The following is a 16,037-nucleotide window of genomic DNA, read 5'->3' as shown; positions in this document are numbered from 1 at the left end:
CCATTTCTTGGGATTCCATCTTCACTTGCTTCAGTTATCTGCAACATGAGAGTTTTTCCTCCTACTTTTTCAGACGTTTGGATTGGGGCTTGGATCTGCTGGTAATGTCTGTGGATAGAAGGCATCACTGTCTGCGGAGCTTGACTCCCTTGCCTTACTGCTCCTGCTGCAGCACCGGACACCACCTGAAACGGCACCCCCTTCTATCCACAGAAATCCACCACTGGATCCGAGCCTGCATCTACTGAAACCGCGTTATATTACCTTCTGGGGATTGCTGCAACAAAGGATCCAGAAGCTTCTCATACTCTTTGACTTGCTCCGTGTCGCCCCGGAAAACTCCTAAAAAGCAAAAGAGGCAACGTTTCATTAAACAAAAGACTTAAACGTTGAACGAAAACCTTCTTCCTTGTACGTGTGCACTTGGGTTTATTGCTTCAGATATTTATACAGTGTGGGAACCCAAAGCGGATTGCAACACCATTCTCCCCTCCTCCATTTTATCTTTGTAGCAACCTTCCTGCCGGGTAGGTTGCTTCCATGGCAGGGTGAGGATCTGAACCTGGGTCTCCCAGATCTTGGTTAAACAATCATTGCTGCACCACCCTGGCTCTCTTTATGCGAGTACCAACGTAATTTCAAATGTTTTAAATGAATAAAACAGCCCAAAGTAACAAGAGCTTTCCCCCAATGCTGATTTCAGCACCAGAGATTTACAAGGATCCGCTTGCACAGAATGCTGTTTTTCTATCCCACCACTCTAAAGATCTATGAAGCCAGTTCCTCGTGCGTTGCTTTGATCTCCACTGCTTTAGTGTACTTCTGGCTGACAGTAATTTCCCTGGGAGGCAAGGGTCTGTGTGATGACAAATGGACTTCCAGCCGGCTGCTCTTACGATTACAGTGTGGGGCTTTGATCAGTGTGGATTTCCTTTCATGACATTTGCTACAATTCACGCTTTTCTGCTGTTCCATTCCCCCACCCCCTTGCAGTATTATTACTCTTCTTCAGTACTTCTGAATGCATTAGGACTGAGGTTGCAACCTGAAATGATTTCTCTTCCTAGTGCGTGGTTTATGGATAGAATGATTCTCACAAGCATTTACTGTACTGTAGAGATCTCTCCCCAAACATAAATCCTTACGGCGGGTGTACATCATCAGTGTCTGGCTAGATCGGATTAAACAGTTCTTTTAGTCCACTATTCTGTTTCAGAGAGTGGGCAGCCGGATACCTCCAACAACCAACAAGGAGGGTATAGTTGCGGTGTCATTACTGTTAACAACATCTGGTATCCAGAGGTGGGCTGTCTCTGAACATGAAATCCCATGGAGCTACCGGGGCTAATAAGCATGGGATGGATCATAAGATTTTATTCCATCAAGTGAGGAGTTTTGCTGTGGAGGAGGGAGTCTTTTCAGCTGAAGCAAGACTCCTTCCTTGACAGTAAGGCTCCTTAGCAAAAAGGAGTTGGATGATCTGACCACTTGTGTTTGTGTAATACTTTTCAAATAGCTTCTGCGAAGACCCCTTACTACGCCCAAGGCCCTCCAAGGCCAGTGGAGTACCAGATCAGATTCAAGGTTCTGGTATTGACCTATAAGGCCCTGTGCAGACTGGGATCAGTGTATCTACGGGACCATCTCTCCCATATATTCCCCAGAGGACACTCCGATCAGCTGTTGGTAGTCCCTGGCCCCAAGGAGGCCCGCCTAGCCACGACTAGAGCTAGGGCCTTTTCAGTCCTGGCTCCCACCTGATGGACCACTCTGTCTGCTGAAATCAGGGCCCGGCAGGACTTACAGTCCTTTCGCCAGGCCTGCAAGACAGAATTGTTCAGCCAGGCATATAGCTGAGGCTGGGCCTCCACCAGCCTGGAAAAAGGGGTGTATAAATCTTAACCCTCCCTGTGAAGGCTGCCCACCATCCTGTTTTAAATGTACATGAATTTTTAATTGTATTTTTAATATGTTGTTATCTGCCCTGAGCCCGCTCGCAGCGAGGGCAGAATACAAATTTGAAACAAACAAACAAACAACATATAACATAACATACATATACCACCCCTCAGGACAACTTAACGACCACTCACAGCGGTTTACAAAGTGTGTTATTATTACCCTCATGATAATCCTCATAACAATCACGTGATACACATAGTTTCCCTTTAAACCTCGACTACTGTGAATCCAGATGCAGAGTGTGGCAAATTGCAGAAACAGTGAGCCACACGCAAAGGACTGATACGATGTAACAAGTTTTAATCCAAAATCTCGCTAACACCATTTATCGCGAAAAATCACTGTCACCATTTATCGCGAAAAGCGATGTAAAGAAAGGATCATGAGTCCTACCCAGAAGCTTTAAAATTGTCTTTCAAGCTCATAGCCTTCTCTGATGTTTGCTTTCCTTTCCTTTGCTAACTATTTGAATGCTATGCTTGAATGGATGGGAGCTGGATTACTGTCCTCACGGGTTAAAAGAAATGCATTTCACTATTGGAAAATTAATTCTGCTGAACAGAAGAAACCCTGCTTGCCTGAACGGCAGAGAAGTTTAAAGTCTGTCCGTGATGAACGACATGTTACAGGGAGATAGGAAGCCAGAATTTTTAAGAAAGTTGCTGAGATCTCGATGTTTTATTTAAGGAATGTGAAGGGAAGGGTTTGTGCCTGTTTAAATAGCTCGGAAACCGGTATCCTCCTCATCGACACAGAGAAGAGAATGAACATGTCTTCCTTTTTGCTGCAGGAACTCCAAAGGGAGAATTATATGAACATCCCCTCAGCATTTCAGATGAGAGAGAAGAGCGTGAGAGTGTGTCGTGCATGATAAACGGAACAAAAAAATTTCAAGTGCTCAGAGCGGAGATCAAATTCTGTAAAGAACTTGCATGCCCGTTCGCTCATCATATAATTTGAACCGTTTCATGCTTGCAAAGGAGGATATGAAAGAGGTTTAGAAAATTAAAAGCGGGGACCATCGCATTTCTCCCTCCCCCACTATTTCTTCTCTCCCTTCCCTGAAACCTCCTATAGCTTTTGCTTCCCTATAGCTTCTGCTTCCTTCTTCCTGTTTTTATCTGCTTCCCTGTCTTTAAGCTTTCCCTCCTTGCCTCCCAGCAGACTCTACCCAGGAAAATTATGGCCCAGTTGTGCAGTGCTGGCAAATCAGGAGTGGCAAAAAGAAGAACTTTTGACAATGCATGATTAATTTGTGGGCTTTTCCCCCATGCACTGGGGTGATGAACACTGGGTTAAAAAAATTAGACAACTAAATACTCTATCAACAGCTGTTAGTCACCATTCTCATCATCTTCACTCTACTGATAGCATACCACAGTGAAGTTCTAGCAGTGCAGCAGGGCAGTGAAATGGGACCATCCACAGGTAAGATAGGAGGCTGCATGGACTTTGAGGAATTCTATGGAAATTAACAGGGAAGCTCTCACAGCTAGGAAACCAGTAACCAAACACTTGGTGAAGTGGGTGAACTGATTAATAACCCAACTGGGTGAACAGATTAATAACAACAACAGTGTGCTTAGATACCACCCTTCTGGACAGTTTAGTGCCCCACTCAGAGCAGTGAACAAAGTTAGTGTTCTTATTATCCCCACAATACAGCTGGGGACCCGGGGCTGAAAGGAGTGTCTGACCCAAGGCCACCTGCAGAGCTCATGGCAGGAGTGGGATTCCAACCAGCAGAGTGCTGACTCACAGCCCAACCACTTAACCGCTATGTTACAGCAGCTTTCATAATAACTGTGCTTATATTCTGCTCTTCTAGACAAATTAGTGCCCCATTCAGAGTGGTGAACATAATCAGTGTTCTTATTATCCCCACAATACTGCTGGGCTGAGAGGACCAGCTTACCCCAAGGCCACCTGCAGAGTTCATGGCAGTAGCAGGAGTCGAACTAGCAGATTGCTAATTCACAGCCTAGCCACTTCATCCCTATGCTACTGCTGCTCTAAATGAACTAAATGAAGGATTAGTTGATGTGACCCAGCTAGAATATCCAGTTTGAATGTTACAACTGACACTGGGGGACACTGATCTAATGAATGTGATCAGTGAGCGAGAACAGAACAGAATTTTGGAACCGTGAACATATCCAAGCATTCTCTTCTCAGCAGTATATAAAACAAATATTTAAAATGTTCATTCTACAAGGGCTGGAATCATTCTAGCCATTTTACTTAGAAGGCAGAGTTGTCATTCAAAACTTTGGCACAACTGTATTATGGCCTTCCCTTCTGGATTGGCCGAAACCATTTCACTGCTCCACTCCATAACTTGTTCTCCATCCCCCCCCCAAAAAAGGAAAGAAAGCTCACACTTACCATCGATCATCATGAAAATAAAAAAGAGAGGAAATTCACATTCAATCCCATCAAAGAGCTAAAATGGAAAAAAAAGGAAAATTAGAAACTTGCAGCATTCTTGAACATTCAAACATCTTATCATACAGTCAAAGGATCTAAGCATAAAATACGTGAACGGATTATTATTTTAAGTGTAAAAAACTTATTTTAAAAAGAAAAAAGATTTGCAGTACTTTAAAGATGTCACAGCCCAGTTATATGTATTTTTTTTATTCTAGGCAAGAAAATTTTCATCGAAATTTAAAAAGGCAAAAATAAAAGTGTTAGAAGGAAAAATGGGAACTCCTTTCAGAGAGCCTTTAATGGCAAGCATTAATACTCTGAAGCACATAAAGATTTTTGTTATTAATATAGTCTAGTCTGTAGTCAGCTGTGAAATTAAATAAAATGATAAATAACATGGCCGTTTGTTGTGGGAAACAAACTGTATATTGCCTTTGAAAAGTAAGCACATTTACCTCTAAACAAATCAATCAGGGAAGAAATTGCTGACAGCGCACCCTCTTAGGCCCGCACATCTGAAGCTAGTACAGCAAGTAATGTCTCCTTCACTAAAATGGATAGCCAGGAAGTGCCAAAGCCAACAGTTCATATGATTTGCTGTTTTTCTCTCCCCACCTTTTTTTACAAGAAGGAAGCGGTGGAAATCTCCTTCCATTTCAGAAGCGCTCACGGTAGCGTTAGAAAAAAGGAATTAAAGACACGCTTCAAACTCAGCTTGTACCAAAAGATCCGACGACAACAGTCTGGATTAAAATATAACATCGGAACTCAAAACATCTAACCTGACTTTTCACACCTGGCCTGGCCGCATTTCTTCCCCCAGGTCTTGAGAACTCACAGACTGCGATGCCGCCCAATGACATGCACGGGGCTAGTGATGTGATGCTCTTGTCCACTTGCCACATAGTTAAGAGACAGAGACTAGGTTACAGCATCAGGGGACAGAGACTGGGTTACAGCATCAGGGGATAGAGACTGGGTTACAGCATCATAGAACATAGAAGCTAGTTAAGTTGTAGGACTGCTGGTCTATTTAGCTGAGTGCTGCCTACTTTGACTGGCGAGTGGATCTCGGACTTGCTGAGATGTTTTAAATGAAGCAGCCATGGCCTGAGCCTAGGACTTTGTGCATGCAAAACACATGCTCCGCTACTGAGTTGGGGTCCACCCCCCTTGTACATACAAAGCCTCCACTGCTGCCATTCTATGCTCACTGGCTATAACATGGTATGTCTAGCCCAGATTAAAGCCCTACTTCAAATCTTAATTAAGACCCTCATTATCATTCATCACGGTTAACACCAAGACCAACGCAGTGAAAAAGCAACAAGTGAACCTGGTGGGGTGTACAGGAGATGAAGAGCTCAGGGAACAGAGCATGGCGTCCCACAGTCCATTCTTAAGTTTTTCTTAACTATAGTTAAAGGGCTACCATCTTCTGCAAAGCCTCAGAGATTACACTGCTGAGCACATGCAATCCTTTAGTGCAGGGGTCTCCAAACCTTTCCAGTCTATGCAATGCTTTAGGGCAAGGGTCTCCAAACTTTTGGAGCCCACGGGCACTTTCGGAATTCTGACACAGGGTGGAGGGCACAACCATGATATCACTGCCACGGGAAGAGGAGCCAACCACAAAATGGTAGCTGCAGGCGTCAGAGCCCCCCACCCCCACCCCCACCCACACACACAAAGGAAGTCCAATGCCAGGGAGAAAGGGGGTAATTTTAAAAAATACACTGAGAAACAGCAAAGAGAATAATACCGACACTGTGGTGGGAGCTGCTGCTGAAACAACGTTTTTTTAAAATCAGCACAGCCAATCAGATGCCCTGCTAAACAAAAGCCCCACCTAGCTCCACTTACTTTCTAAAAACACTTGGCAGGCATCAGGAAAGGTTATCAACAGGCAACATGGTGCGCCCACGGGTGCCATGTTGGGGATCCCTGTTTTACTGCCTTTGGATGAACAAGAACCAGAAAAAACTGGAAACTGCAGAGTCACAGAATTGTACTGCTACTATCTCATAAACAACGCTGCTAAAAGATTAACATGCACAGCGCTAAGGGCCTCTCATGCAGAATTCAACAGTTTCCTTTCATCCACTATGGAAAAAAAAACATTTTCTCTGCCAAAGTCGAATACTTGTTGTCTGGCCTGGACAGAGGGAATGCAGATCAATAAAACCATCTGATCAAAAGTAACTAACTTTGGGCTAAGTCTACAAAAATGCTCCTGTCATTTTCTGTTGAAGTTACATCGGAAGATCTGGTATAAGCTGTGTTCAGGCATGCATGACCACACTGGTATAATAAAGGTAATTAGAAATTAGAATTTGACATTTGGAGTCATCGTAATTAACTGTGTTAAAAAAATCCTAGTCAGAGTGGGCAAACCAGAATGTCTTTATCCAGTAATTATACCACACAAATGTCAATAAATAAGAAACAAACCCTGCAAGGGGAAAGCACATCTGAACACTTATGAACACACCAATTAATTCCTTCCCATATCGCACTAATAGCAGCATTACCTTAATTTCTGCAGGTTTGTAGTAATGACGATTTTTGTCCTCCAGTGCGGTTCTATAGCCATCTCTCAAAAACCGCTTAAATCCGTATTTCCCTTTTAGCTTTCTAACCACCTTATCAATCGTTTGGCTGTACAAAGCGTCGTCATCCAGGGCAAACGCAGGATAGCTAATACAGGGCAGGAGAGCAGCATCGGTGTTCTGGGGTAGGAAAGGAAACAACGGTCTCAGTAAGGGACGGCAGATCAAGATGGGTAGCTGCGTTAGTCTGTCTGTAGCAGGAGGAAAGAGCAAGAGTCCAGGCACACCTATAAGGCTAACAAAATTTGTGGTAGGGTACGAGCTTTTGTGAGTCACAGCTCACTTCTTCAGATACCCAATAATGGATGAATGAGGGTGTTAAAGAAGCAAAGAAACTGTGAAGCAAGAATTCAGGTAACTGGAGTGCTTGCTTAAATTTTAGTATTTGTGCACTGTGAATACTACATATAATGGGTTGGATCCAGACTAAATTTTCCAATGGTATAATGGAACTTTATGGCCTTGGCCCTCCAACTGCAGCCCATGGATTTCTACGAAATGCTGCTCCTGGGGGATAGAGGACTCTGAAAAGGGACATGGAATTGGAAGGGGGAATTGGTGGAAACTGCCAATTCACTATGGATCCAGTCCAGGAGCTCCAACCCAAGGCTCAATGGGAAAGGCTCTGCTCTGCCTCTGTGCCCTGCTGTTGGCCCTCCAGAGCAAGTTGTTGGTCACTGTGCGAAACACAAAGCTGGACTCGATGGACCACAGGTCTGACCCAGCAGGGCTTCTTTCCAATGTCAGGAGCTGCTTCCTGAGGTTGAGACCAGTGACGAAATCCGGTTGTGCCGAAGCACACCAAACACATTCGGCCGAACCCCTTTGGAACCAGGTCAGGCCAAAAGCTTGAAACGATGGCCCTTTCAGCTGTTTAAATAATGGGTGTTTTAAAATGAATATGGGGTACCTAAGAGCAGCATGGGGGGGGGGGGGTGCTCAGGGAGGTGAGAAAGCCTTGCTTTGTGGATGAAAATTCTGAACACAAAAATGCTGTCTTGGATCCAAGCCATAGATTATTTCTCTTCTGTGCAAACTACGGTTTAATCTTCTCTTTCAGTGAAATACTAAGTAGAGTTCAATGTGCTTAGAGTCTCTCTACACAATACTTTTCACACATGTTCTTCACGTGTCGGGAGAAGCAATGTTAGCCGGGAAGTGTATTCCACCTAAGATCACCACCTCTTCTATGACTGCCCTTGGCTATGCGTTCTGCCCACAGCTATGATCTATGCAGATTTTTCATCAGTATCTAAAGTAGCCTATGTATAATGGCGCCTGGAGTATTTTAGTGTAAGTTTTAAGTGTGTTTCTAAAGTTGATTATTAACTTATTGTATTTTATGAATGATGTGGGGAGGGTGGGATAGAAGTAAAATAAAACAAATAAATAAACAATAGTTTTAAATGACAGAGCTGGCAGAGATCACTCTGGAGGGGACAGATTCTCTCACAGCTCTCTGCTGCCTCTGGCATCTCCCCTTCTGGAGCCTTTGCCATGCTCGGTTAATTCAAAGTTTCAAGTGGCAAGGGCGGCAGGGTAAAAGCTCTGGAAGAGGAGACAGTCTGGCATACCAGAGGCGGCGGAGGGCCGTGAGAGAATCTGTCCCTTCCGGAGTCATCTCCACCAGCTCTGTCTTTCAAAACTACGCTTCTTGGCTAACATTGCATCTCCCGACTGTTGGCAGTTGCAGCAGCAATGAGATTAATAATAATGATAATAAATAATAATGATAATTAATAATAATAATAATAATAATAATAATAATAATAATAATAATAATAATAAGTTTGCAGAGTTGCAGAGTTTGATTATAGCGCAATGGAAATAAGTAGACAGACTTCTGTGATTCCAGCTCTATAAAAATACTTTACTACATAATAGGGTAAAAAGGGTACATTTGGTAGGAAAAACAACAAACAGTTTCTGACTACATCTTGATAGTCTCAACTAGGTACTAGAGAGAGAAAAGTTTAGACTGCATGGTCTAGTGAAGTAGCAGACTGTAGACGCCGACTGACGACTGAATAAAGAGCACTAAAACCTTAGTATATGTTGCTAGCTAATTGCCCCCCCCCCAATAAACTGGCTCATCCAATAGACATTCCTGGATTCCCTCATTAAGACTAAAGACTCCCACTTTCTCTGGCGGGAACTTCTCTCAAAGCCTCAGTGGTCCTATGCTAACTAGCTATCTGACTAAACAAACAGAGCAACAATTTAACTCTTTCACGACTGAGCGCAGGACACTTGCACAGATTCCAACACAGACACTTGATGGACACGAGCCCTGGCATCTTGTGTAGAGAGACTCTTAGACTGGAATAACTTTGCTTAGGATTTCGCTGTTGAAATCAAAGTTTGTATGGAACACATCACACCACAGTCTCCAATGCAGATGCAACAACAAACAGCAAAAAAAATTACCTAATAAAGCCACCTGTACGATATGGGAAAACTGACCAAGTAGTTGACGAGAACTGCGTTCTTATTGGAGCTGCACAAAATACCTTCTTATTTGTCTGAATGATATTTTCCACAGTATTTGAGCAACTAATGAAAAGACCTTTAAAATTCACTACCAGGTAACAACACACACACCACCACCACCACCACCACCACCACCACCACCACCTTCCGATACATAGGAACAAAATACTCCGATATTCAAACTTGCATTCACCAGGGAGGAGGCAGAAGTAGAAGAAGGTAGGAGTAGAAGAAAATATTAACTAAATAGCAGCCAGCAACTGGAAACCTCTTATTGACTTTCTGCATGATACAAGGAATAGTAATTTGATGATTTGTGGTTTTGATTTTTAAGAAGATAAATCTGGGGAAAAAATAAATAGAAGGGAAGCAGTAGAGGAAAAGGAAATTTTGAGGAGATTAAAATTTAAAGTATGATGTTCACTAAAACAAGGTAAGTGTTGCAGAGAAAAATGGAAATGAAACATGTATTATTGTTTTCCTTTATTTTTAATTTCTGTTTCTTTTTTGTATGTTTCTTTTATTATCTCTTTCTTTCATTTCTTTGCCCTTTCTATTTGGCTTTTAACTCTATTAATAAAATAAAAAAAATTATGTGAAAAAAACCTAAATAGCAGTCAGTGCTTTTTTCCCCCTTTTATAAAATCATGAAATGTAGTACTTCCATGAGAGCAGTAAGAGTGAAGATTAATGGGATGTTTAATTTGTGGAAATGCTACAGGATTCAGGAATGAAAGAAGAGGCATTGTGCCATGACTGCTAATTTTAAGACAACGGAAGACAGCACTTGTGATGTTAATGAAAAGTATCTAATGCTAAACTAGCATTCTTGGTGAAAGGCTCACCCACTGGCTTCTCACAATGCCCTTCTTGTATTATTAGAAAACCCGCATGGAAATTGTCAACATCAAAGATATTGTTCCATCCTATAGAGTTCCCAAATTTGACAGCAAAGAGCTCTATTGTCCGGAAACAACGGCTCCCAGACTCACCTGGGGGACTGGAATGCAGGCGATGTGGGAGAGGCGAGTGGGGAGATGGCATGGTGGCCGCCATGTTGTGGAGGGGCAGGGAAAGATCGGGGGCACGGGGGCACGCCCAGCACTGCGTATTGGGCATTGGGCACCGATCCATTTGGGAGGAGACAGGGCCCTCAGTCTCAGTTTCCCTATTATGGAGTGTGGAATGGCTGGTGCATGCCCAGTCAGGGGCTGTCAGTCCACTTCACTGCCAGGTGGCAGGGGGTGGTTCACACAGGGGTGTATACCCACATGACATCCCACTGACTGTCATCCCATGGTTCCCCCCCTCAGCAGGGGTCTGAGGGGGCATGTGGGTCATCGGCTTGGCAGGCGGGTCAGCCGATGCTCAGATCTGTGCCCTATGTGCTCCTTTGCTCCCTGAGCTGTAATCACAATAAAGTTGTGGCCTCTTTACCTCCAGCACTGTGTTTGTGTCTTTTGTCAACGTGCTCCCTCCCCACTCTCCTCCCCCACTCAGCACTCGCCTGCAAAGTGAATTGGAGAAATATATTATGTATATATACATAAAATATATACGTATATATTCTGTATAACAATTGTAATGTCCTTAAATGATAAGTAGTGTTGGGAGTAAATGTTGATGTTATGGGGCTGATAGGTTAAGCAGAAATGACCCATCAAAGACTAGTGCTGGTGGACGGGAGGGGGTGGGGGCTGGCCACAAAATGGAGGATGTGGAGAAATACCAGATGTCCAAGGTTACTACTATCATGTCAAAAGTCAGATATGCATACCGCTGGTTGAGAGCCACTTGCCTATAGGGATTCTTCACACAACAAAGATATATCTACAATACCACTTATAATTCAGGGGGAAATCCCTGCTGTCCACTCCTGCTACATAGAAGAATTTCATCCTGTCCAGAGTTACAGAAGATGTATCTACCATAATAATTAGCTCCTAGAATGGTCTCTCTTGTGCAGTAATATTTAAAGAACGAGTTCTAATTGCTCCCTAACCAACAACTTCAGTTCCTTTATTAAACAGGATATTAAAACTGCAATACCGCTAAGAACTATATTCGAGTTCATTCCCTCCCTCTCCTGTTAAACTCAATTTCATCAACCGTTACTTACGTGAGATCGTGATTCTCGAGGAAGCAAGGAACAAAGAGTTTGCCTGTTCCGATTGTGGGCATCAAGATCTACAAATATGACAGACCAGGAGCAGCCCTGTAAAGGGAACAGAAAGTTCACTCGACAGATGATGCATACTGAAATGACCGGAGCAGAAAATATTGGTAAACCTTCAATTTTTTAGGGGGGGGAAAAGCCTTACTGTCTCGGTCTGTTAACCACACAGGCATCTTTTTAGACTTGCATTACCTTTTCTAACCCAGGGAATATGTCCTATTCAACTAATACGGTTTTAAATATCTTCCATGCGTCCGCTTGGGATTTGACTCTCAAGTTTCCGTTTCAGCACCTTCTAACTAGCCCCCTCATTTTTGCTCCCTCTTTTGAAGTCAAATGTGACTTCAATGTGTTTTGGACTCTGGGGGCAACCTTCCATTGGTGTGAATGCTGTACTTAATAGCATTGTGTTAACTGTTCCTAATCGGCATAATGACATCTCCATCTCGCACCAGGTTCTTAAGCCTCACTCAAACCAAGTCTAAGATCACTATCTATAGGCTCTGTCAACAGTTCCAGTGCATAATCACTTACAACGTCTTGAAGAAACCTCACTTCTACAGCATGATGCAACCAAACATTTACCCAGTCAGTGGGAGGGTAGTTGAAGTCACTCAGTATTGCAACATTTTCAAAATGTCTTTGTTTTAGATATTTCAATTTCTTCTGGTTTTCTTCTGTCTCCTGTAAATCTAATTGATTCTTTCAGAGTGGACAGATAAGGCCCATAAATATGCCTCAGTGGCCAAATTAACTACTTATGTACATAATAGACCAATAGCTGAATTTTGGGGGAAAGGGAGGGATAGCTTTGATTACTTAGGCCAGAACTAATATTAATTAAGGCAATTTAACATAAAGATAAAAGGATCAAACACAGGGAATGATTAGTTAGATCCCCCTGCCGCCTGCCAGCTGATATTTTAAAGGGCCCTGCTGCTTGCAAGTGGCAGGGCCCTTTAAACAGCCCAGTTCCCACCCTCAGCCCCCTACCCCAGGCCCCCATTTACCTTCCCTCTGATGCTAGGGTGGAGGAGGCTTCCTCCACTGTCCTGCAGGCTGGCACGGCAGCAGAGGAAGCCGAAACAGGCCCTCCCGCCCCTCAAACGACAGCTGCAGTTGTCATTTGGGGGGCAGGAGGGCACTTTTCCACCTCCTCCTCCACGCGGGCCCGCAGGGCAGCGAAGAAGGCAGAAAACTCCCTTGCAAGCAGCAGGTCCCTTTAACCTATCAGCTGCCAGGCGGCGGAAGGGGGGATCCCCTCTACCGCCTGACAGCTGATACAAGGGGTCCTTTGAAGTTGCCCTGAAGCTTCCCAAAGCAACCTGAATGCTTCGGGAAAGCTTTGATTCGGGATTCCTGAATTGGAGCCACCATGCTGGCACCGATTCGGGAATCCCAAATCTTTACAAATAGTGTCTGATTCAGGTATTTTTTCCAAATCGGACACCCGAAGCGCACACCCCTACTCCCAACATGTGTTCTTCACGTGTCAGATGTCTCATGTAGAGAGACTCTTGAGTGTATGGGCTTCTCTGGATCCTGTCCTTTTTTTTAACCTTTTCCTTTCAATCTTGGGAAATTTGCTCACACCTTCTTACTGTGCTACTAAGTTCTTTTATCAAAAAGCAGCTGATGGAAATAGCTCAATTTTGGTTTTGCTGCACTAGTTCTTAAAGATCTCTGCTAATCATGCATTTGAAATTGTTCAGATAATTTTAGACCTTTGAGAGCAATTTGAATGCATGTTAGGGGGCATAATGGCATATTTCTACATCTTAATATATCATTTCAAGGTTACTGACCTATGATTGGCTTTGAAATACAGCAACAGGTTACTTAAAATACACAAAACAGAAACAAATTTAACACTACACAGGGTTCAGTAATTGGTGTTGAGTTTTCTGTGATAACTCTGGCTGAGAAAAAAAATGCAATAAGGATTTTTAATTTGCCTAAGAGAATGGAGAGCTTCAGGAACTGTCAAATGTTTTGAACCCAAAGTTGACAGGAAACTGGCTAAAAGCAAAAAGAACTAGTAGTAAAACACTGGCATATTAGCAAAATAGAAGCATTTCTTTATTTTAAAACAGGACCCAATAATTTTATTTTCTTTACAAGCTTATTAGAGACAAGCTCGAAGAAATTAACTGAGCATCTCTGCCAAGTAGTAAAGAGAATAAGTGGAGACTATCCCGGACAGGCCATATGTGAGTGCAGGAAGGGAATGTTGGCCGTATAGCCAAACCAACTTTAATAAGAGGGTTACTTTCTGTAGTTTTCAGGATGCTGGGATAGGGCAATCCTACAGTGCCCTCCAGCTGAGCACATGAATGCTGCAAATGAAGCCTCGGCCAGTTGCTGGAGCAACCACGAGGAACCAGAGAAATCGCCCAGGGCTGGGGGCCCAATTCAGTTGCCAGGACAACCATGAGCATGTTCCAGTACCTTCCATGAGTCATAGGAAGACAAGGTATGAATAAAGTACACTCAGTGAAAATATATACAGAGAGATTATCGTTATTGGTTCTGAGGGGAGGTGAACACTTTCTGTTTGGACAATCAATGATTCAAGGGTGGGAGGAGTAGGGAATCTTTACAACTTTATTTAGTTAGTTCATTTTTATCCCAATCTCGCTCCAAGGCACTCAGGGCAGTATACCTGGCACTATCCTCTCCTCAGTTTTATCCCCACAAATACTCTGTGAGAAGTCCAAGATCACCCAAGGCCGAGAGGGAATTTGAATATGGGTCTTAAGAGTTGTCCTTTGCCCACTTAAAGCAGAGTAAAATACAATTTAAACAACAAACATATATTGAGTCTGTTGCCAGGATGAGCCTACAACATCGTATGACAAGGCAGCCCAAGACACTTTATTTCTCAGTTCCAACCTTTAAAATAGAAACATCAAGACTGAAAAGAAGCTAAGTGCTCGTATTTCAAGGTCAGAGGTTCCTTGCAAATGCATTGATTTTCAAATCCCCCAGATTAAGACACTGTTAACTTAAAAGTTAATTCCCACCCACCACCCTGCTAGTGTTTACACTTTGCCCTCTGCTCAGCTCGAGGATCTCAGTTAAAAATTTAGTGGAATCCTGTTAAATGTACAGATAAGCTTTCAGATATTCTGTTTCTGAGCCTGCTAGAGTGACGACTTGACAGTGGTGTCAGTCGTCTCAAGGAAGATGACAATATTTCCGCACAAAGAAATTTCTAGCATTTTGAACCTTTTAAAGGACCAGTTCTTAAAATGCAACTTATTCCTTGCTTCATGTTTCTTTCAACCATCTGGGCTTTCTTCCCGGTGCGTCTGGATATCTATTCTTGTGCTTTTAAATAAAACCAGTGATGATTTCACACAAAAATTCAACAAGGATAGCACATTGTCAAAGCATTGTTTTTCTGTAACAATTTTTTTAAAAAAATCTGGGCATCAGAGTGAGAGATGCAGTGTTTAGATATTTGACTTTGGCATGATTTTTCAAGGGAAGAAAACATGGTGGGTTACGGTGCTCTGCTTTTAGACCTTTTTCAGAAATACAGTGTTATGAAACTATGGAACAGAAAGCAGCACCTGGGCCAAAATCTAATAACACATGCTGAGTAGTTTATGTTGCTTGCCCCTAGCCAACTCACAATTAAGAAGGATGGCATCGAGACAGCAGTTGCTGTGATATAGCTATATGACGTTCTGTGTCCACTGTGTGTGGAGGGCAGGTCCTAGACTATCTTCTCACTTCAAAGAATCCACCCCCCCCCCGCCATAAAACTAGCTGCTGACTTGGGGCACAACCAACCTATCTTCACATTTTTAACCTGCCCTTCCACCAAGAAACTCAGGCATATGTGGTTCTTCCATGCTAGGAGGATTGGGGGAGGGGAACGGACTTATCCGTCCTGAGCCCACTGATGTGGGGAGGGCGGAGTATAAATCCAATAAATTAAATTAAATTAAATTATGGTGGCATGTGACGTTGGCAACAACACCGATGTCACTTCTGGGTACAATCCGAAAGTGACAAAGGGTAAGTCTAGGAATCACTAGAAAATCCGTGGCTTTACTACAGAGTTTCCGCATGATTCCTAGAGCTACTCACTGTCACTTGATTTGTAGAGAGAAGTAACATACCAGCACAGAGGCCAGCAGTGTTTTTGTTTTTATTTTTCTCCTGTGGCTGCTCAGAGCAGCGGCAGGCAACAGAGATGATTGGCAGGAAACATTATCCATTCCTCATATTATCCTCACAATAGCAAATTACCAGAGGAGAGGGGTGGGTGAGGAACCCTATCAAAACCCAGAAAAACAACACACTTAATGAAGGTATGAAGTGACCCTGAGACAGAAAACAGAAAAAAGATAGGACAGCTA

At 43.2% G+C, this 16,037-nt stretch overlaps 1 protein-coding gene across 4 annotated transcripts in view; it reads right to left on the bottom strand.

Annotated features, from left to right (window-relative positions):
• Positions 1-16,037, bottom strand: part of PHKB (phosphorylase kinase regulatory subunit beta) — a 142,096-nt gene that overhangs the window by 60,733 nt on the left and 65,326 nt on the right. For all 4 annotated transcript variants that reach the window (XM_055000356.1, XM_055000355.1, XM_055000358.1 and 1 more), the window contains 4 exons: positions 11,611-11,706; positions 6,924-7,121; positions 4,348-4,405; positions 265-342 (listed from right to left, as the gene is read on the bottom strand). In XM_055000356.1, the coding sequence (XP_054856331.1) occupies positions 265-342; positions 4,348-4,405; positions 6,924-7,121; positions 11,611-11,706 (430 nt within the window). The remainder of the gene's footprint in view (positions 1-264; positions 343-4,347; positions 4,406-6,923; positions 7,122-11,610; positions 11,707-16,037) is intronic.

This window comes from Eublepharis macularius, chromosome 16 (genome assembly GCF_028583425.1).
Source record: "Eublepharis macularius isolate TG4126 chromosome 16, MPM_Emac_v1.0, whole genome shotgun sequence".
NCBI classification, from domain to species: Eukaryota; Metazoa; Chordata; class Lepidosauria; order Squamata; family Eublepharidae; genus Eublepharis; species Eublepharis macularius.
Note: the sequence above shows the minus strand (reverse complement) of the source record. Positions and strands in the feature narration are given on the sequence as shown.